The 22,690-nt window shown below is 38.0% G+C and overlaps 1 protein-coding gene across 1 annotated transcript; it reads left to right on the forward strand.

Annotated features, from left to right (window-relative positions):
* The first annotated feature begins 10,970 nt into the window (after positions 1 to 10,970).
* Positions 10,971 to 13,963, forward strand: Gngt1 (G protein subunit gamma transducin 1). The gene is made up of 3 exons (XM_075953637.1): positions 10,971 to 11,056; positions 11,151 to 11,253; positions 13,805 to 13,963. The coding sequence occupies exons 2-3, from the start codon at positions 11,158 to 11,160 to the stop codon at positions 13,931 to 13,933; spliced, it is 225 nt and encodes a 74-aa protein (XP_075809752.1). The 5' UTR covers positions 10,971 to 11,056; positions 11,151 to 11,157; the 3' UTR covers positions 13,934 to 13,963.
* Positions 13,964 to 22,690: the final 8,727 nt, after the last annotated feature.

Genomic DNA, 22,690 nt, shown 5'->3' on the forward strand with positions numbered 1-22,690 from the left:
TGAAAAGCTAGGGAACTTATGTTGAATTCTTGACCCAACTGAGACATTAAAGCCTACCTAGCACGAAGTTTGAAGATCTACATAGCACATTTAAAAACTTATCAATGAAAACTTTCACATAGAGAGATCACACGGATTTTAAATTCATTTATCTGACCTTAAAAAAATGAGAAGTCTCTTCCTCCAACATTACCTAGTGAATATTTAGAACTAAGAGTAGAGTCTCACAAGGAAGAAGGCTGATCCTTCCTCCAACAGACAGGACAGCTGTGAAAGGCCCTCTTCATTGAGACTGCAAAGTTTTGACAGAAAAGATGGGCCTTCCTCAGGTGGCAATTTTTACAGAAGGTAGAGGAGATTGCAGGAAAGAAAAGAAGCAAAACACATTTAAGACTTTAAGTTAAAAACTGGATTCAACATAGAAACAAAAGGATAAAGAAAAGACCTGGATGGAGGGGGGAGGACCTTGGACTTCCCACAGGGCGGGGAACCCTGACAGCTCTTTGAACTGGAGAGGGAGGGGGAGGGGAGTGGGGGGAAGGGAAGGGAGATGGGAGGAGGGGAGAAGGTGGAAATTTTTAATAAATAATAAAAAAGGTAGAAATGTGGTGGGAAGCATATCAAAACACATTGATTGTAGCGAGCTGCGTGGTGTCACACCTCATGGAGATGTATAATCAACTCCTGAGATGGCTAAGGCCTGACCTATGCTATGATCACGCAATGATTATCAGCTGCCTGCATATGCGTGAACCTATGGGCAGTGCCCACCTGGCAGTTCGGGGTTGGCAGCCCATATCTACTTAAGGGCTGAAAGAGGTTTGCCCGAGAAAAGAGAGGAGAGAGAAAGTGAATAAAGTTCCTGCAGTGAGAAGAGCTCCGGTGGTCACGTCATCCTTGCGGGTCGAGGGTGGACGTGACAATTGATAAAATTCAAGTATTAATAATACATTTTCTAAAAAGACTTTTAAGTTGAGAAACTTAAAAGTATAGAAACACTGGCTTTTAATGTGTTTTGGATGCAGAATGTGTTCATTTGACAGGTAGTTATCCCACTGTGTCTTAGCCTGCCTTGCAGACAGGAGACTGGCTTAGGACATTTGAGAGCGCAGCCGTACAATGATGTCCCTGGAAAACCATGTTTGTTTTATTCGGCCCACAGATAGGAAATAGAGGAGTCTAGGGGGCTTTTACCTTAAGCATCCATGACAAGTCACACGATGGAGTTTAGGTGAGAAAAACAGAAGCAGAGGAACTTGAGGTAAGTCATGGTTTGTAGAACACACACCAGCCAAAGGGCAGTCTGGCAAACTCACCGACAATGTATTAAGATGGATGTAAGCAACCAAAAGTGTTAATGTTGAAGGGACAGAGTAGCTCCACCTGGTCATCCTTAGTAACCCAAGGAGTTTTCATTGTTGTTGTTTTTGTTGTTTACTTTTAGAAACCTCTATTAAGATTCAACCAAGAGTTTTAGTTTCGACACTGAAAAAATTTTAGGACTAGTATTGGAACAAATATGCCTTAATTATTTTTTCTATTTGGTTTCTTGAGACAGGGTCTCCTCTGTCTAACAGCCCTGGTTGTTCTGAAACTTGCTTTGTGGACCAGAATAGTCTCAAACCACAGAGATATGCCTGCTTCTAATAAATATGTTTAAATATAGGCTTAAGCATCAGGTTAAGAGAAAGTTACAAGGAGAAAGGAAGTCATACCCAAGTGTGGTGATGGGATCTTTAAGGAAAGTAATTTTTACAGTGGGAATTCTTAATGTAGAATGGTATTGCTCTCTTTTCATTACTGATTTTTAGCCTATAACAGACCATACTAATGTTTTTATTTGATACTGGGATTTGCTCTATTAGAAAATGAGCAATGGAAAAAAGAAAGTATCTTCAACAAATGGTGCTGGCATAACTGAATGTCAACACGTAGAAGAATGAAAATAGATCCGTTATCTACCACCGTGCACAAAACTCAAGTCCAAATGGATTAAAGACCTCCATATAAATCCGACCACACTGAACCTGATAGAAGAGAAAGGGGGAAGTAGTCTTCAATGCCTGGGCACAGGAGACCACTTCCTAAATATAACCCCAGTAGCACAGACACTGAGAGCAACAATAAATAGATTGGACCTCCTGAAACTGAGAAGCTTCTGTAAAGCAAAGGACACGGTCAATTAGACAAAAAGGAAGCCTACTGAATGGGAAAAGATCTTCACCAACTCCACATCAGACAAAGGACTGACCTCCAAAATATATGAAGAAGTCAAGAAATTGGACTTTAAAATTCTAAATAACCCAATTAAAAATGGGGTGCTGAAGTAAACAGAGAATTCTCAATAGAAGAATTTCAAATGGTTAAAAGACACTTAAGGAAATGTTCAGTATCCTTAGCTATTAGGGAAATGCAAATCTAAACAACTCTGAGATACATCTTACACCTGTCAGAATGGCTAATATCAAGAACACCAATGATAGTTTATGCTGGAGAGGATGTGGAGTAAGGGAAAACTCATCCATTGCTGGTGGGAATGCAAGCTTGTACAATCACTTTGGAGATCAGTATGGCAGTTTCTCAGAAAACTGGAAATCAACCTACCTCAGAAACCAGCAATAACACTCTTGGTCATATACCCAAAAGATGCTCAATCATACTACAAAAACATTTGTTCAACTATGTTCATAGTAGCATTATTTTCAATAGCCAGAACCTGGAAACAACCTAGATGCCCCTCAACCAAAGAATAGATAAAGAAAATGTGGCACATTTACACATTAGAATACTACTCAGTGGTAAAAAACAATGACATCTTGAATTTTGCATGCAAATGGATGGAATTAGAACACTATCCTGAATGAGGTAACCCACTCCCTAAAAGATAAATATCGTATGTACTCACTCATAAGTTGACACTAGCTATAAACAAAGGACATTGTGCTTATAGTTCACGATTCTAGAGAAGCTAAATAGTAAAGTGAACCCAAAGAAAAACAGATATAGATCCACCTGAAAATTGGAAACAGACAAGGTCACCTGACAAAATTGGGAGCAAGGGGGTGGAGGGAGAAGGAGAGGGTTGAGGAGAACTTGAGGGAATGAGATAGTCGAGATGGAGGAAGGACAGAGATGAGAGCGAGGAAAGACATATCTTAATTGAGGAAGCCATTATAGGGTAAGCAGAAACCTGGCTCTAGAGAAATTCCCAGGAATCCACAAGGATGACCCCAGCTAAGACCCTTAGCAATAGAGAAGAGGGGGCCCAATCTTGACTTACCCAACAGTCAGACCATAGAACCTCCATCCAGCAACTGATGGAAACACAGGCAGAGACCCACATCAAAACACTGGACTGAGCCCAAAGTCCAGCTGAAGAGTGGGAGGAGTGAGAATATGAGCAAAAAGGTCATGGTCTTGATCGGTTCACCCACTGAAACAGTCTACCTGAGCTAATGGGAGCTCACCAACTCCAGCCAGACTGGGAAAAAACGAGCATAGGACCAAACTAGTCCCTCTGAATGTGGGTGACAGTTGCATGGCTGGAGCAGACTGAGGGTCCACTGGCAGTGGCACCTGGATTTATCCCTATGCATGTGCTGGCTTTTTGGGATCCTGTTCTCTTTGGATGTATATTTTGCTCAGCCTAGATATAGAAGGGAGGGTCCTGTGCCTTACTCTCTCTGAGGATTGTATAGGGGTGTGGTGGAAGGGTATGTGGAGGGGATGGGAGGAGTGGAGGGAGTGGGAACTTGGATTGGTACTTTTTTAAAAAAAATCTAATAAATTTTTAAAAAATGAAGGAAGAGGAATGTTCAGAGAAAGAAAAAGTGGGGATTTATTTAGAATTTGTCTATAGTTTTGACATAACCTCTAAATGTTAACTTTTAACTTTAAAACATTTTAAGCTTAGATGTAGTTTTTAGAGCTCCTACTAATTTCCGTAAATTATTAATGTCATCATCGTCGGTAAATATGAATTTTGATTAGGATATTTGTCCATGTAAGGGCTTCTTTAATCCTATTGTCTAATACTTTTAATTAGGCACAGAAAGCTAACCAGTTTAGAGATTGTAGATGTCCGCCGTTGAGGTAAATGCAAAGTTAGGTTATTTTTAATTAAATTTTTCTTTTCGAAAACCCATAAAAAAAAAAAAAAAAAAAAAGAAAACCCATACTGGATGAATTAATACACTTTTCACATGTGAAACCAGTTGGGATAAAAAAAAATGTGGCTTTTTTCTATGTGTTCTCTCTTTCTCAGATCAACTGTTGAAATAGTGCACACAGAGGAGGAACTGGATGTTAGCGACCTAATAAACTGAAGGTCAGGAACCATGTCTCTAGAGGTCTGAAAGCTAACAAAAAACAAATCCAAAACCACTGGAAAACAGCATGCTTTTAAAGCTAACAAATAGGCATTTTAAGCCAGATACTTGAAAAACAAATCAAAATTGAAAAAAAAAAAACATCTAAGAAACAGAACCCTAAATAACCACCTCAAAATAAATGAACCTTACACCAAGGCAGGGGGAAGGCCAAGTTCCAAAAAGGACCAAAATTAACCCAAATAAATAACTATGGTTTCACAAAAACATTAGGGTAACAAAACAAAAAGTCACCAATCAAGACACTTCTCAAGTGTGTCTGTGATAACAACAAGTAGGCAGATTGCAACCAAGCAGAGAAATCTATGGGACACGTTTTGGATGGTTGCCCAATAACTGTCAGCCTTTTATTGGTGAAAGACAGTGATCTGTCCAGTTCAACCATTGCAAAACCCTTCATCTGTTAGTCACAATTGTATTAGGTCAAACACAAAGGTGAACAAGGGTAGCAATTAATGTGACTAACAATAACCCTTGGTAGCTTATAATTAGGCTCTGTGTCTACAACTTTCCAGCTCCTCAACTGTCATTAAATCGCCAGTGAGTCAATCACCTGTGCAGAAGCTTAGTTAAGGCATTTTTTTGTTCCCACCTGCTGGCCTCCTGCCTCCTGTCCCTCAGGTCATCCCAAGGATCATATCTCTGGCTACCTTTTATAACTGAACCATTTCTGTAGGCAGAGGCTGCTTGTTTGTTTCCTGGCTGCCCAGATCCAAAATAATCACACAAAACTTTATTAATTAAAACACTGCTTGGCCTGTTAGCTTAGGTATGTTCCTGGCTAACTCTTATATCATAAATTAAGCCATTTCTATTAATCTGTGTATTGCCACGTGGCCGCAGCTTACCAGGTAAAGTTCCAGCATACATCTTCTTTGGCAGCTACATAGTGTCTCTGACTCTGTCTACTCTCTTTCTCCATCTCTGTTCAGATTTCCTGCCTGCCTTTACTCTGCAAAGCCATTGGCCAAAAACAGCTTCTTTATTAACCAATGGCAATAAAACATATTCACAGCACACAGAGGGGATTCCCACGGCACATTTTTGACTGTTTCTCTTCTTTCTTTTTTGGTTTATTTGTTATTTGTTAAATGTGTATTATTCACTTTTTGATATTTTTATCAATGTATCTTGCTAGAACGTAAGTCTCTAGAAGGTTACTTTTTTTACTCTGATTTACTTTGAAGGTTTTAGAATTATGTCCCACAAATAAATTTGTATTTATTACTGGACGAATAAATAAAATGTTATCTGTTAATGTTTCATAGCCCTAAATAGAGTGTTGTGATAGAAAATAATACTATAGAAAGGTTTGTGTACTTATGATCTCAAGATTATTGATCATAATTAATTATTGAAAAACTGTATCAGACTGAAAGTATTTAAGTATTTGAAATAGTTCCAATTCAAATAACTTATAACCCTCCATGTAAAACAAAGGGTTTTTAATCCAAAACTTAAATAATTTCTCCCCCTTTAATTCTTTATAACATAAATAGTTTACTTAGCATTCTTGCTCAAAACACACTTGTGTATGGAAACAAGCAAAATACAAGCAACCTATGACCCTTACATTAGCTCACATTAATTCTAGGAGAAACTCAATAGAATCTCTAACAGACATTAGTGGAAATTTAGTTCACATTTGCATAACTTTATCCTCCCAAAATATTTGTAAAGAAATGTCTTTAAAACCTCCCTAACATATGGTATAGGTAAGGAAATACTGGCCCATTGTGAAATGTGTCTATTTTTTTCAATGCATTTCATCAATGCAAACCAGTTTTTAAGAATTCTCAATGTATTGATATATGCATTAAATATTTTAATAGAAATTGCATCACCATCTGCTATGTTTAACTTCTATTTCCTGTTGTTTCACTTCTTTATTAGTACCCTTTAGACAGATGCTTTTATTACTGGCCGCATTTGGCTAGCAAAAGCTTAGCTTGGCATTTAGAGACAAAAATGTCAAGGTAATTTGTGCTTCCTTCTCTCTTCTGAAATCTATGATCATTAGGTTTTTTTTCTTACTTACAGTCTATTTTATATGAGAAGTAGTTCATAATGACCCATTTAAAGTCATCAATATAGTACTGGGTTGTATTTATGGAATGGAAAAACATTAGCCAATTATAGGGAAAGGAGATGTACTGGGTGGTTTTGTGTGTCAACTTGACACAAGCTAAAGTCATCAGAGGAAAGAGCCTGAGCTGAGAAAATGGTCTCCTGGAGATCCAACTGTAAGGCATTTTCTCATTTAGTGATCAACAGTGGCAGGTCCAGCCTATGGTGGGTGGTGTCTTCCCTGGGTTGTTGGTCCTGGATTCTGTGAGAAGATGGGCTGAGCAAGCTGGAAAAAAAACAGACCAGTAAGCAGCATCCCTCCATGGCCTCTGCATCAGCTCCTATGTCCAGCTTCCAGTTCTGCTTGAGTTCCTGTCCTGACTTCCTTCAGTGATGAATAGCAAAGCTGAATGAAGTGTAAGCCAAATAAACCCTTTTCTCCCCAACTTGCCTTTTGGTCACAGTATTTCATCACAGCAACAGAAACACTAACTAAGACAGGATTTTTTTTTCAGTTAAAACAAACAACAAAAAAATCTTTATTGAGATGTGATATCGTGATGTGTGACTTACGTGTTTCCAATGTGAGTATCTAATATCTAATGTGCAAAATCACTGAAGACATGGTGCTGAGTATAATTCTCATGATTATCATAGGTGATATAATTTTCTAACAGAGTAGAACATTATTATACCATGGTCTTCTTTTTCTTGAAAGCATTTATTATTGTAAAATTTAATGTATATAATAATCATGACATGTATTTTTTTAATTAATTGTAAATGAAATCATACTCAGATTGAAATAACCATAAATATGTTTTGCCTATGTATATGTTTGCCATTTTATTAACAGTCTGTCTAAAAGTGGGTCTTGAGACCCTGTTAGAAAAACTGATTAAACTCACAATAGACAACTTAAATAGTTTCAAAAAAAGATCTTTCCCCTAAAGGGCAGAATTTCTTTCATTGAGAACCAGTCTCTACAGATGGTAGAACCCTTGAATTCTTCCTGCCCCTTGCTGGTTTTTGCTTTGCCTTTGAATCTTGCATCCTCTGATGGCACATGATGGAAGAAGAGGAAAAAGAGCAAGCATCTTCTTAGCTGGGCTGTGGTCCTCTGTTTCCATAAGATGTAGCCATTACCTTATCTTATTGGGCTCTGTGGAGAGGTGCCATAATCTGTAAGTGTAGAACATGAGGGACAAAGAAGGATTTAGTGCTATTTGTTATCAATTTTCAACTGTACTTTTAGGTAATTCTTGAATATAAACAAACAACTTCTGCGTTTATATTGATTTGGAAGAAGTGTAGGAGTAGAATCCACCGCAGACCAAAAGACAAACATAAATATTGAAAGCTCAGATTTTCAGCCTATCAATATATGATTATGGACATTTGAATCTAGATAAGTATTGTGTCATTGGAAGATGGTCAGAGAATAAAGTAGAAGAAATTGTATCTATCTATCTTAAAAAATAAAAAATATAATTAAAACATACACATATATTCTTTAATTATTATATTATTATTATATACACATATATTCTTTAATTTTTTACTACATTTATTTACTTGGGGGTGGGTGGGTGTGAGCATATGTATGGAGATTTACATCCTAGTGATTGAAATCAAGTCATCCATCTAAATGACAAGTGCCTTTATCCACTGAACCGTCTGTCCAGCTGTGTCTGGATCTCTTAAACCCTTAGCTTCTATGTAACTCTGAACATTTGAAAGCCTATCCCCGTGCATGCGTAACTCAGTGTCCTTGAGGAGGTTGAAATTGTGATCCCCACATTTTGTATGGAAGTCTCTGAGGTCTTTCAATGTGAAAGTCTTCTAAAATTTTCTAAGGCTGTTCTCTAAAATAAAAATATTTTCATCTTAGACATAGAGTTAAGAAATCTGTTAAAAATGGTGTCAGATAATTGACATGCTTTTTTATCACAGGTCAATGTAACATGGGGCAGTAACTTTATCAATATGTTTGATTTCATTCCAGCAAACAATAAGCAGAATAATGGGAAGTTGCCGGAATTAAACTTCTGACAGGTACTGGACATCCTAGAAGCAGAGCCCAGATGCTGCTTCTAGGTTAGCTGATTGTTTTATCAAGGGTAAGCGCTCGTGGGGAATCTCTAATTGAGTGAGGAAAACAGGAAGGGCAGAATTTAGTCAAAATAAGTCTATCATCACCCTGATGTTTAAGGAACTTTAGAAACTTTTTGGTTACGACCAAGATTTCAGTCAACACAAGGGTGTTGTGTTCTTATGATCCCATATTCTGTAGCTATCTGATATAGCGTCAAGAATATAATCTTCTAGGTGTGACCAGGGAAAGTGATTTTGACAGCTAAGGACAATCTTGGGCCAAAGGTCTGTCCATAATAGTCAATCCATGCATCTGTTGGTGGATGAGTACCTCAACCTAAGAAAGGAGATCTGGGTGAGACAAGAGTAGTATGTACATGATATTAAAGGAGAAAAATTATGTATACATGATATATTTAAGAGTATGTATAGAGCTCTCTAGCAGATATGAATGCTACATAAGGAAATATAGTCTAAAAATCTGGAGGTGCATGGCTAACATGTAGTGAAGGCTTATTCTACTATACAAGCTATTACATACTCCTCATCTGTATTTCCAGGAAAATAAGTCACAGATTTAATAATTGGTCAACATCATACAATTAGCAAGTACCAGAAGATGGTTATTTGCTGTTAGTAATACACTAGAACTTCCTGAAACAGAGAAAATCAATTGGTAGACCTATCCTAGATCCACTAAGTCAAAATTATTTTCAAATTTATTTTAATTAAGGATGGCCTATCTTGTGTAAGCCTTAATAGTTATCTGTTGGCAGAGGCCATTCATTTGTTCCCAGCTGCTTAGACACAAAATAATCACACAGAAAGTGTATTATTTACAACACTGTTTGGCCAACAGCTTAAGTGTATTTTTGGCTAATTCTTATATCTTAAATTGACCCATTTCTATTAATCTGTGTATCGTCATGTGGCTGTGGCTTACTGGGTAAAGTTCTGTCCCCAACATCTGCCTCCAGTGGGCAGCTACATGGCTTCTTATTGACTCTGCCTACTCTGTCCTCCTCTCTCTGCTTGGGACCCCCACCTTGCCCTATTCTGCTAAGCCACTGGCCAAAACAGCTTTATTCATCAACCAAGAAAAGCAAAACATAGACGGAAGGACTTCCCACACCAAACTGTGATACTCATGCACACTGAGGTGCTTCTTGGACATACCGTAGCATTTACAGCTGACACGGGGAAAGTTGTACAACCAGCAGTGTCAGCAGGTAAAATGCCGGGAAGTGTTAAGGTTTTACAGACACTGTAAAGAGTGAGAGGGAGATGACAATAAATTTGAGCATGGGCTTCCACTTGCCAAATGAACATCTGACAGAACTGATTCTTTATTGTTGCATCATGTTTTTAAAGAGCAGCACGAGAAAACAAACCGCACAGGCAACAACGGACTCAGGTGCCATCATTGGTTGCTTTGTTCTATTTCTGTGCTGCATATGCACACGAAAACCTGCATAAAGTACATCTTGCTCAGAGAAGGACACAATCTCGGGAGACCAGGAAGCACATAATATTTCTCCAAGTGTTTTGGGATAGGAATACCACATAAATACAAGGAAATATGTTAGTTGTTGTGATGTTGCTTAGCAGAGTGTCTTGCTGTAGATGTACAAAGTTATAATGTCTGAAGTACTGTGGAAGCTGAATATGTCCACATTTCATAAATACATTTTCGCAAGGAGATAGAAACGTAGATGCAAAGGAGAGGAACAGAGGACAGACACAATGTCTTTGAGCTTTATAATACGTTTTTAAAGTAATTTCGTGGCCATAGCAACAGTCACCAAATGATCTTCTCCATTATCCATGAGTCTAAATAGGAGAAAGTCTGCTAGAAGAGTCAATTCTTCTCACCCAAATTACATGGTACATCAAAATCAATATGCTTCCTCTTACAGATTTTAACTGCTCAGAAACAGTCGTTCAATGTGCTGCCACAGTCACCTATAAATCCCAGGTATTGTTGGAAGTTACTTCTGAATTGTGTAATATCTTATTTCTGAATAAGTTCATTTGCTATATCTCAGTTTCATTAGTTCACATTTTAACCCATTCTCTATGATAAACTCATATTGGCACTCTTTATAAATAGTTCTCTTTTAATACCAGATTAAATACTCCAGCAATCTGAGGATTAATGTGTAGTCCTCTGAACGACCTCTGATTAAACTAAATGGCATTTCTTGGAGGACAGTTTTGACACTAGAGATGAAAGTTAAAATCTACAAGTTCAGAGTGTGCAAGAGGCTGGAAGAAAGGAGGGGCTTTTAAGTACATTATATAATATGCCAACTGAACAGTTACTCTCCTCAAATGTACTGGCAGGTGTTGGAAGACAAACAAACGCTTAACCTTAATCATATTAGGGATGATTATGAAGTTTTAAAATCCCAAGCCTAGCATGCAGCAAGAGCAGTGTTCAGAGTGTGTGCTCATGAGAAGCTAGTTACGATAGGCAATTTAAAAGAAAGCCAACAACAGCTTCCCTGGTAAGTACAAAGTAGAGGGGTGGGCTCCCTGTGGGTGATTCGAGCCTAGTTCAGGTGTGTGTGCCAACATCATTAACACAACATATTAAAACAGACAGAATATGCCGGTGATCAACATTGAGGACCTAACAGAAAAGGACAAATTGAAGATGGAAGTAGACCAGCTCAAGAAAGAAGTGACGCTGGAGAGAATGATGGTAAGAGGGTATTCTCTCTACTCACTGGAGGGGACAGCGTGGCAAAGCATCAAGTCTTCCTATTGTGTTTTGTCCATACTTGAACAGCTAAATGTACTTACAATTAAAATGTTTGTGACAAACACAATCAGAGATAAAGAAAGGCAAGAATTGAATTTATTTCAAGAGTTATATTCTAAGTCTAGGTGTGGGAAAACTATTGTCTTTAACCCAAGTGCAGCCCTTTGCCTGTTTTCGTATAACCACTTAGCTAAGAAATTTTTTTTTTGACTTTTACAAAAAGGTCAGGAAGAAAACAGGGTGGATTATGAGACAGAGACTGTATTTTGCCCACACATTCAAATGGAGCAAGGCAGTGAGGCATTTAGTTCTATTCCTTTGAGTTCATGGATTTCTCTTCATTTTATGCAGTATTTTTATGTTGTTGATGTATTTCAAAGTATGGCCTCATCCTCTTCAGCCCTGCTCTGGTAGTAGCAAATAAGTATGCTTCATTCTCTCTTTACAAATAAAGATGATTTCAGCCAAAAGAACTCACTGGTTTCTCCTAAAAGCATCTGATAGATCTTGAGAATAGTGACTCAGAGTCACTGCATTAAATAAAGTAGAAAGGAGAAAGGAACAGGAAGCTTTCACCAAACCTTGACTGAATGTCCAGAAGCGTAGATATGTGCTTTAGGTAGCTTAATATACAAAAGTCAATAGAGCAAAAACTCCTCCATAAGTGATAACAGCACATCATATCAAATATATGGAATACATGTGTAAAAAAGTATATATTCTTGTCATGTATGGCTCAAACCTTATTCCTAAACAAATAAATTTAAGATTTTATTCTTTTATAATTGCCTCCAACTGCCTGTTACTATTTCCATACAGGCAAAGCCTGTTTTTGGAATAAAGATAAGAAGCACAATAGAACACTTGTATAGAAATATTGCTTGTTTCTCTTTCTCCCTCAATTAATCAATAGGGGTATTGTTAACACAACCCCATCTACATCCCTACCCAGTTTTGACTGTCAACAATGATGTGACTTTTTCCAGAGTGCTAGCTGCCAACTGGATTAAGTTGACAGGCTAAAGTCCTTATCTTATTCACAAGATCCTGAGCATTCTTTGGTCAACAATTTGGTTGTTTTGGGGTCTATTAATCAGCTGGGAGTTTTTATTTGAGTTTAACATGACATATACTACCACCCACCTTTTTTACACTACTCCTAATATTTTTGCTTTTGGAAGTTTAAATACGGATATTATATTGTGACGCTCGCTATCTTTCCTGTCCTCTCATTTTCTTCTCCTATGTCCTCTGGTATAGATTCTTTCCTTTTTTGCTGTAGATTTACACACACAGACACACTTCTCACTAACACACTTGCTATTTTAGTCTATTCTGGCTGTTGTAAGGGAACAGCACAGATTGCGTGGCTTCACCCCAATGGCAAATCATTTTGCTGTTATTTTCTACAGTCTTTGAACTGTGCTGGTTCAAATTGAGAGCCTGTTCCCTCATTTCTAGGTAGTGTCATTTCAATGTGTCCTTACCTGTTGAAAAAGGTGAAGGAGTGTGCAAGTGGTTCTTTCATCGTGGTGTTAATCCTGATTATGAGGAATCCTCGGGGTGAAAGTAGCCTTCGATGGCTACTTCATCTCCATGCATCATATTTAAATATGTATATGTTGCACATGTATGTGTATATATGCCTATGGCATAAAATTTTATTGAAGAAGCATTAAATCATTTACATAACTGCACTTTCAAAAATGCAGTACATCTACATTACTGTCATAAAAGTTGACAATAAAACAAATTGAGGCTAAAAGTCATGAATAATTTGAACTCATTTGAATACATACCTGTGCATGTTGCCTATACAGATAACGCACTGAAGACTGGCTGTTTCTAAATTGTAACTACAAAGGTATAAATAAACGAGGAACAATTTTGTAAATAAACTACGATTGAGTTCATCACACATCTGCTTATTGAGTGACAGCTAAGTGCAGGCTCAGTTCTAGATGCCTGGAATATAGAGAACAAAACAGCTGTAGTCACTAACCTCTGAGAACACATGCTGTACACTGGAAGGAAGACTCACTGTAGTTGAATTTAAAATGGCATGTGTATACTTTCGACAGTCCAGCACTGATAGTAAGCCATAGATTTAGCAATTGCGCATTCTCTTCCATCTTCACACTATACTTTTAGGAAGAGGAAGGATACTTACTTTGGTGAAATTCCTCACTTGTATTTCCAGGTGGGCTCTGATCCCTGGGTCCTCCCTGCCTTGACAACGCAGGGTCCATGAGGGACTAGTAACGGAAGTGTCAGTTTCTATCCTCTGGAGACAATGGGTAGGGAAGCATGGGGATGATTTGCTTTCTGTCCTGAAAAGTAGATGTGTGCTGGCAGAAAGCAGATGCAATCATTCTTTTTTTTTTTAAAAAAAAAAAAGATGCAATACAGAAATGTATTATAACAAACAGTTCTGGAGTCTGTAGAATTCTGTTTTAAAACAATTGAGTTCTCTCTGTCTCCTTCCTCTTAGGTTTCCAAATGTTGTGAAGAAGTAAGGGATTATGTTGAAGAAAGATCTGGAGAGGATCCTCTTGTGAAGGGGATTCCAGAGGACAAAAATCCCTTCAAGGAGCTCAAAGGAGGATGTGTGATTTCATAGGTGGTGGGGGATTTTCTTAGAATATTTACAATTTTAATGATCATGCAAATTCCTATATAATTAAATTTGCATATGTGGTTCAAATTTATAAACTTTAAATTTTAATAAAAATGGAGATGCAATAATATATATTCATGTTTTTGAAGTATTTAGCATAAGGTCTAACACATAATTAGCAGTAAATATTGATGAATCATTCTTTAGAAACAGTATATTCTGAGTTGCCTGAATGGTTTTATGTTTCTTTCCTTTCCTGCCAATACTAATCATATTTTATCTAGATCTTTATAATTCAGCATATATTATTCTCAACATTACACTTGCTTATAGCATTAGGAAGTCTTACTTTGAAACACAGACAATCTATCTTGGCAAGAAACAATTCATAAATATTTTTTATTATTGAAACTTTATTGCTTGTTTCTCTTCCTCCCTCACTTAATCAATAGGGGTATTGTTAACACAACCCCAACTACATCCCTACAAAGTTCTGACTGTCAATAATGATGTGACTTTTTTCCAGAGTGCTAGCTGCCAACTGGATTAAGTTCGTTCTTCTGTCAGAGAACACAGTGAATGTAGCCAGTAACAGAATAGTAACTTACGAACACAGGGGTAGGAGACAGGGAACTCTGAGCCACTCTGCTGTGGGACCAGCTTTGGTTGTTTCATCCATTTTTCTAAAGCACTCCTCTAAGAATATGAAGATAATACAGGTTCTGGTTCCTAAGTTCATGGAATTGAAATTATGTGATTAAAACACTCAGCTTGTATTGTCTGAAACATGGTGAGACCCAATAACTGTTTGCTAGGGAATATAACTGGAAAATGAATTACAAAAAAAACCAACCAAACAAACAAAAAAAACCCAACTAGGTGTCCATGGAGATGTCTCCAGCTAGATCCTTGGGCAGCTGAGGAGAGGGAGCCTGAAATGGCCCTATCCTATAGCCATACTGATGAATATCTTGCATATCACCATAGAACCTTTATCTGGCGATATATGAAGCTAGAGACAGAGACCCACATTGGAACACTGGACTGAGCTCCCAAGGTCCAAATGAGGAACAGAAGGAGGGAGAACATGAGCAAGGAAGTCAGGACCACGAGGGGTGTATCCACCCACTGAGACAGTGAAGCTGATCTAATAGGAGCTCACCAAGGCCAGATGGACTGGGACTGATAGAGCATGTGATCAAACTGGATTCTCTGAACGTGTTGAACAAGCAGGGCTGACTGAGAAACTAAGGACAATGGCACTGGGTTTTGATCCTACTGCATGTACTGGATTTGTGGGAGCCTAGTCTGTTTGGATGCTCACCTTCCTAAACCTGGATGGAGGGGGGAGGAACTTGAACCTCCCACAGGGCAGGGAACCCTGACTTCTCTTAAGACTGGAGAAGAAGGGGGGAGGAATAGGGGGAGTGGGAGGGAAAGGGGAGGAGGGGAAGAGGTGGAAATTTTTAAGTAAAAATAAATAAAGAAAGAACAACAACAACAAAAAAAAAAAAACCCAACCAAACGAAAAACATTTCAACATGTTGTAAGTTACAAGCCATTCCATCTCCACAGCATAGTGAAGGCAAACCACAAGAAAAAAAATGATGCTGCCATCTTGTCTCTGCTTCTCTGGGAAATGACAAGTGTCAATAACTAAGCCAAACTATTTTTTTAATCATTGTTTCCTTATTGTCATATCACATGGACAGTGAATTTTGAATGTTTCACTCATCAGAATCCTCCAATGCAAAGCAACGGCCATTATTTTGGAGACAGAATGCAAACTGTCTACTATTGGTTCTGGCAGACATTCTGAAGTCAGTGTAGTGCTCTCCAACTAGATCATAGGAAATCTCAACATGTACCTTTTGCTATTCATCCAACCCATTTTCTCCCAAACAAGGATAATTGAACAGATTCTGAGGAGTAAACTGGCAGATTTCTCAGGTCAGGACTTTGGATTACCTGCTGAAGACATCAACATTTTCTCCTGCAGGTCTTCATTTATGATACCTTATGTCATAAGACTCCAGGGTAAATTACACAATGTCATCAACTTTTTTTCTGAGGAGAAATTACTTTTCTGTAAACAGAGTTTCTATCCCACCCAGTCCAGCAGCCATTCAATCCCAAAGAAACACACAGAGGCTTATATTAATTAAAAACTGTTGATCTATTAGCTAAAGGTTATTACTAACTAGCTCTTACAACTTAAATTAACCCATAATTCTTATCTATGGTTAGCCACATAGCTTGGTACCTTATTCAGTGAGGCATTCTCATATTGATTACTCTGCATCTAGCTGGTGGCTACAGACTGAGCTTCCCAGAATTCTCCTAATTTGATGGTCCTGCCTATAGTGATTGTCTGGCTACTGGCCAATCAGAATTTTATTAAACCAATACAAGTGACAAATCATTACAGGGTACAAGAGCATTATTCCATAGCACTTCCCCATTTTTCTTTTTTAATGACTCTCACCATCTGGCATGGATCCACATAGGACCTAAAAAAGTTATTTTGTGTTTCTAGACTCACAAAACACGAGCCAAACACGAATAGGCTCTGTTTGCTGGGGGCAAGCAGATGTGAGGCTCCATTAAGAAATGGCTACTTGGTTCATGTTTGTGGCAATGAAGACTCTTTTGAGAGGTCCTGGTACAGAGCACATAAATGGGGATAGTGGGCAGCGTGCTGCAAGTTACTTGGTGGGCCAACTGCTCCCCAGATTTGGGGTAGTAAACATGGCTCCCAGTGCTGGTAGTAAATGAACGTCTGCCATGTTGGAAAATCAAGGAACCAACAGGTAAAGCAACTCTGCTTCTAGCCATGTCTGCTTGAGAGTTTAAAACGAGGACCAACGAAGGATTACAAATTTGCAATAAAGACAGATCAGACAAAAATAAACCTCTGAAAGGGTCATAGTGTGTTTTAAAAATGTACATAGGATTGAGCAAAAAAGAAAATGGGTACGGACAGTTATTGAAAGAAATAGTTTTAAAAAATAAAGCAAAGTCTTTAAAGAGACAGTAAAAGTAATATAAAAGATTACAGACGGTCATAGATTAAATGTGTAAAGATAATAATTAAAAGTAATAGATTAAAAAAATGAAGAAGCCTCATAAAGATGGAATATACTCAGAGAGTCTGGATTATGCATATTATTGCATTTTCTTCATATTTTTTGGCTGCTAATAAATTAACTGCTGAAAAATATTTGACTCTCAGAGCTATTAAGATAAACTAACATATATATTTTAAAAATATCTTGACTTCAACATTTGAGTCTAAGGATATGTTACTTTGGAAAAGAGGTTCTGCTTTTGTTTCCACAGAGGATGAGAACCTATGGAACACGACCCTCCCTCCAGAATGACCTCCATGAACCCTTAAACTACTTGGCCCAACAAACAGCAGGAAGCAGTTTAGAAAAAATATGCCCAAATTCTCTAAATGATTGTTTATAAATGTTTGTTTCAGTTAAAGGGGGATGTGATATAGAAATGAATACTTTACTTTGGTATGGACTTTGGTTTATTGATACAAATTTAAGGTCAATTTCGTTACATGTGTATTTCTACTCCTGTTTAAGGTATTATGCTTGTACAGTTCATTTAAAAATGTAATGTATAATTAAAATGAATTATTAATAGATAGTCATTTATGATAGTTAAACTTGTAGTCATGTTAGTTAGGTTTCTAGGTATGCAGAGATATATTTCAGTTAAATAGATAATCTTCAACACTTCAAAGACTTACAGAATATGGCATTTAAAATGTTTTAAGAACTTAGACTTTTCTTGACAGTGAGACATGTCTGCTTCTGGCAGCACCAATTACTTCAGAGAGGTTGATGGGCATTGAAGAAACTAGTTATGAAGTTTGCCTTCAATGTGACAAGGCGAGCCATTTGAGCAAGAAACTGCTTTTGCCTGAACTTTCTCCTGTAGGAGAAAGATACCAGAACTTGATTGGAAAGTCACAGTCTTGTGGCAGTTCATAGATTATAGGTTAATTTAAGATGTAAGAGCTAGTTAGAAACACGCCCGAAAAATTGGTCAAACAGTGTTGTAATTCATATAGATTCTGTGTGATTGCTGAGGTCGGGTGACTGGGTGACAAGTGTGCACTTCTTTCCTATTTAGAAGGACTAAAACCCACCCCACCAACCCCCACCCTTCCATACAGTTTCCTCAGTCTCTGTGTCTCCCTCGCATTATTTTGTGTAATTATTTATTGGATTGAAGTCTGTCTCTTGTTTTCCACCTGCGAGTTAGTGTTTATTTAACAAAGTGTTCCATATTTCCTTTTCTTTCTAATTTAAATGCAGTCTTTATTATGATACTTGATAATATGCAAAACATACTCTAAATTGTCACATGTGGTTTCTATCCTGCAACTTTCTATAGATTTTGAAGTCTGTAAAGCCCCTGCTCTTCTATTGTATTAGGAATTTTGGATAAACAACTCCAAGTCTTTGTAATGTATAAAATGAACACGGAGTGATCTTTATTTGGGTATTTATGTTCCCTTAGCTCAGAAATAGACACAGAGAAGGCTTAATAAAATGCATCATTGTGATGGCTGTAGAATCCCTGTAAAGATGACAAACAGCTTCATGAAGATCAAGACTGCCTTAATCTTCCTTGTGAAATTTGGTCACATTGGTCCCCACACCTGAAATACCTCTCCATTCCATTTTAGACCTCTGAAAGCTGTTTTTTTCTGAGACAATTTCTTCTCCTCCATCAAGATTATTTTTATGTACCTCTGAAGTCATCTAATATTTTTTTTTTACTTTTCTCTACATAATTTGTAGTCTTAATTTCAATGCTATATCATAATTTTCCCCAAGCCTCTTAATCTTTAAAACTGCCCAACCTAATAATATATTGTTTCTAGAATAAAACTGACTTCATTAATATTTAATCTAATTAAGAACAGGAAAGTACAGTACTTGTCAAGTGTTTAAATTAGACAAGGCAGAACCCTTACGGCAGGCAGATAAATTCATTTTTGATTAAAAATACGTATTGTGGGATGAATTTTGAGTAGGCAAGAAATCAAAGGGAAGGACTGCAGAGAAAGATATCCAGAAAGAAGGAAATGAAGCCGTGACTATTCCCCCAAACTGCACAGCTGTAACTGACAATGACTGTTCTCTTCAAAATCTGTCATTTCAGGGCTAGGGGCACTAGGTTAAGAAGAACTGGCTAATACAGAGGGAGGCAAAGACAAAAGAGATGTAAGTACAAAGGTGAGTTCAAGATTTACAAAAGACAAAGAAGATGAAGGAGAACAAGGAGGAAGAAGGAGAGTGAAAATGAATGAGATTGGGAGAAAAAGAAGGGAAAGCATCTCTCTTATTATTTAGATTGTTTTGATTTTAGTCAAATATTTTTAAAAAATTGATCTCAAGGTGCATCGGTTCCTAAAGAGATAATGTGAATATTTCATAATATGTGAAAACTAGTTAACCTTAGCAATAAGAATTATCAATTACTTGTGATAAGATTTTTAAAGAGCTCAGAATCAGTTTTGCAGATGGAAACTCTTTGGTAAAGTTAATTACAAATATTTGTTGGTTACTCCCACAGCTGTGGTACCACTATTGCACAAGTGGACATCCTCCTCGCTTTGGGGACGGAGACTTCTCAACTGGCTAGACTGAGTGGCTGGCCAGGAAGCTCAGGAACCCATTTATTTCTGCCCTCTCCCCCGCTCCTCCCAACCTCTCATAGATTATTAACTTGCTCCACCACGACTGGTTTTCACATGGATGTTTGTGATCTGAACTTAAGTCCTCCGGTTTGAGTCACAGCCACTCTCCCCAGCCACATCATCTCCCTAGCCTCTTTTATTTATCAGACAAATTTCTATAAATTTTGCCCAAATGGTTATGAGATGCTTAATGAAAGTATCTTTCTGGCTATACCTGTGATTTTTTTTTTTTATGGTATGACTATATATTACAGACAAGCTACCCTGTAAATAATCTTCTGATGGAATAATGCGCAGAATGTCAATATGAAATTATCACTACATTTGAATTGTCCAATACAAACTTAACTATCTTTCAACAAAAAATATTTTTAAAGGTTATTTACTCTGGGGGCTATATGGCTGATTGTGAGAATTCGAGTGTAGCATGTGTGAAAAATGGAGTTCTGTCTTCAACACAACAGCAACAACAGTAATGGCCAGGGGAAAAACCAGTCAAACAAATAAAAGTCCTTTTGAACATTGCTGATGGACCACCTCTACTAGGATACATGAGCAGTTCCTTACCAGTGGTCTTTTCTGGGCAATGGATTCAGTACTTAAAGTCAGATGTCTACAAATCCCTCCTCCAACTTTTCTTTTTCTTTCTTTTTTTTTTTTTTTTTTTAGTTTTTCGAGACAGGGTTTCTCTGTCGTTTTGGAGCCTGTCCTGGAACTAGCTCTTGTAGACCAGGCTGGTCTCGAACTCACAGAGATCCGCCTGCCTCTGCCTCCCGAGTGCTGGGATTAAAGGCGTGCGCCACCACCGCCCGGCTATCCCCAACTTTTTAAAGTTACTTCATCGTTTTACCACTTGAAACCAAAGAACAACAAAACATTTTTTAAAATGTTGTATAATAATGGAATCTTAGTATTCTGTTGTTTTTAGGTTAATTCATCTATCTATCATCTATCTATCCATCTATCAATCATCTATCTATCTATCATCTATCTATTTTGGTTTTTTGAGACAGGGTCTCTCTGTAGTTGTTGAGCCTGTCTTGGAACTAGCTCTTGTAGACCAGGCCGACCTTGAACTCACAACAATCTGCCTGCCTCTGCCTCCCAAGTCCTGGGATTAAAGGCGTGCGCCACCACTGCCCAGCTTAGGTTAATTTATTTTTAAAAATATATCACACTGTGAATTGTCTGAGAATAAAAGAAAAATATGGATTAATACATAAAGTCTCTAACTTAAGCCTCACATACCGAGGAAAACGCTCACCAACGAATATGTTTATAAATATGCATCCCTGCATGCACTAGCTGATTCAAAAGGAAGAAATTTACAGGACCAAATAATTCTACCATATTATTTAAGTCAGACATGTACCTTAATTTTCGTAACCAACTTACTTCATTTTGGTGTGAGACTTACCCACGTTCATTTAACTTACTTTCACTAGCTTACTTAAGCTATTTTAGTGAACTTTTTAAACTTAAGGGACAGGAAATTTAAGACAGAATCTTGGCTCTTAAGACAGATGTGAGTTTGTCTTGACTGATTATTAATAAGCAAAACTTCACCAGCTGGCCCACCTCTAAGTCTGGGAGATCCTGATATTTCAAATACAGAAAGCGGAGCATCTAAACATTTTCTTTATGGAAAAAGAAAGATTGATCACTTTTAGTCACCTTTGGAGACACGACACAACTCACCCACTTCCCTGATTCATATTTTTAAAGCGGGAAAACAAAACCCAGAAAATTTTAAGTGACTTTTCATTGCTGGCTCGAGGAAGAGTTGGAAGGACTACCAAAGAGCACTTATTACATAGCCCATTGTTCTTTTCATCTTAATATAGTCAGTGAGGGCAGTGGGTGGAGCCTGTGTACTAAACAACTCCATACCTAAGATCGAGTACCCTGAACTATTTAGCTAACGCCTCCACTCTTCATCCAAATTTAACTATTAGTTGGGAAGTTGTCTAGGGGAAACACAGGGGGTATTCTATTGCAAAGGTAGGTTTCCTCCATTTACATATGTGTTTGTTTTTTCTCTCTCACCTTCGAGCATTATGAACAAGGGATCAAAGTTGACACTGCACCTTAATATTTCCCAAAGACTCCTTCCTGGCTATCCAAGGCTGCAGTTCCATGAAGACTGCTTTCTAGAAAGTGGGGAAAGCTATTCTAAGTGACATTGCTGCCTCCACCAAGGAAAGGAAGTCCACCAGGAATCCAAAAACATAAAGCAAGAAACTTGCCCCTTCATGTAGATGTGTACTACGAAGTCTTGGGGAATGGGAGGAACTCTGGAGGGGGCTTTAACTCCTGTTAGTTTTCTAGTAATGTCTTTTTATCTTCTCGGGGTTACAAAACTTCTCCCACCACTCCCACCAAAAAGTGAAAATGCAGATAGTTATTTTGCAACAGGAAACACTCTTATCTCAAACTACTTTTCTCCTCCAAGCATATTTGTCAAAGGCCTTTTAAACTTAAGCAAACTACGTGACACGTGTCAACACAATTCTGATGGAAACTTGTGAGACCTAGCTGAGTTCCACATTGCTCTTCCTCCCTCCTTTTCAAATATCCACTTTCCCCATTACGTATTTGGAAAAGTTACAAACTGTGTATTTTTAAAACTTGGAGAGGTGAAGGACCGTTATTTCCTGTTGAGTAGTGTCCTTTTCCTGCCTTTAAACAAAATCCGGATATAAGTTGGAAGGACACACACACACACACACTAAATAAAAAAAAAAAATAAAGGAACAAAAGTAAAACTTTTGTCTCCAACCGCAGTTCCCGTGGGTGTGGCAAGGGTCCAGCGCCAGGCCTGCCCGTGGTCCAGCAGAGTCTGCAGCCTGCCCAGAACAGCCAGGAGGAGGTCTCATACTTAACCCTCGCCAAGCTGCCTGGATACAGGGCTGCTGGGCCTGGAGAAGCAGCCTGGAGGTTGCCCGGACTCTGGGAAAGGCCATCGGGAGCAGGCTTGGGCAGGAAGCCGAGGCCCCGGGGAGCTGGGAGCGGAGGTTCCCCAGCCAGTCACGTCC

Source organism: Microtus pennsylvanicus, chromosome 19, assembly GCF_037038515.1.
Source record: "Microtus pennsylvanicus isolate mMicPen1 chromosome 19, mMicPen1.hap1, whole genome shotgun sequence".
Classification (NCBI taxonomy): Eukaryota; Metazoa; Chordata; class Mammalia; order Rodentia; family Cricetidae; genus Microtus; species Microtus pennsylvanicus.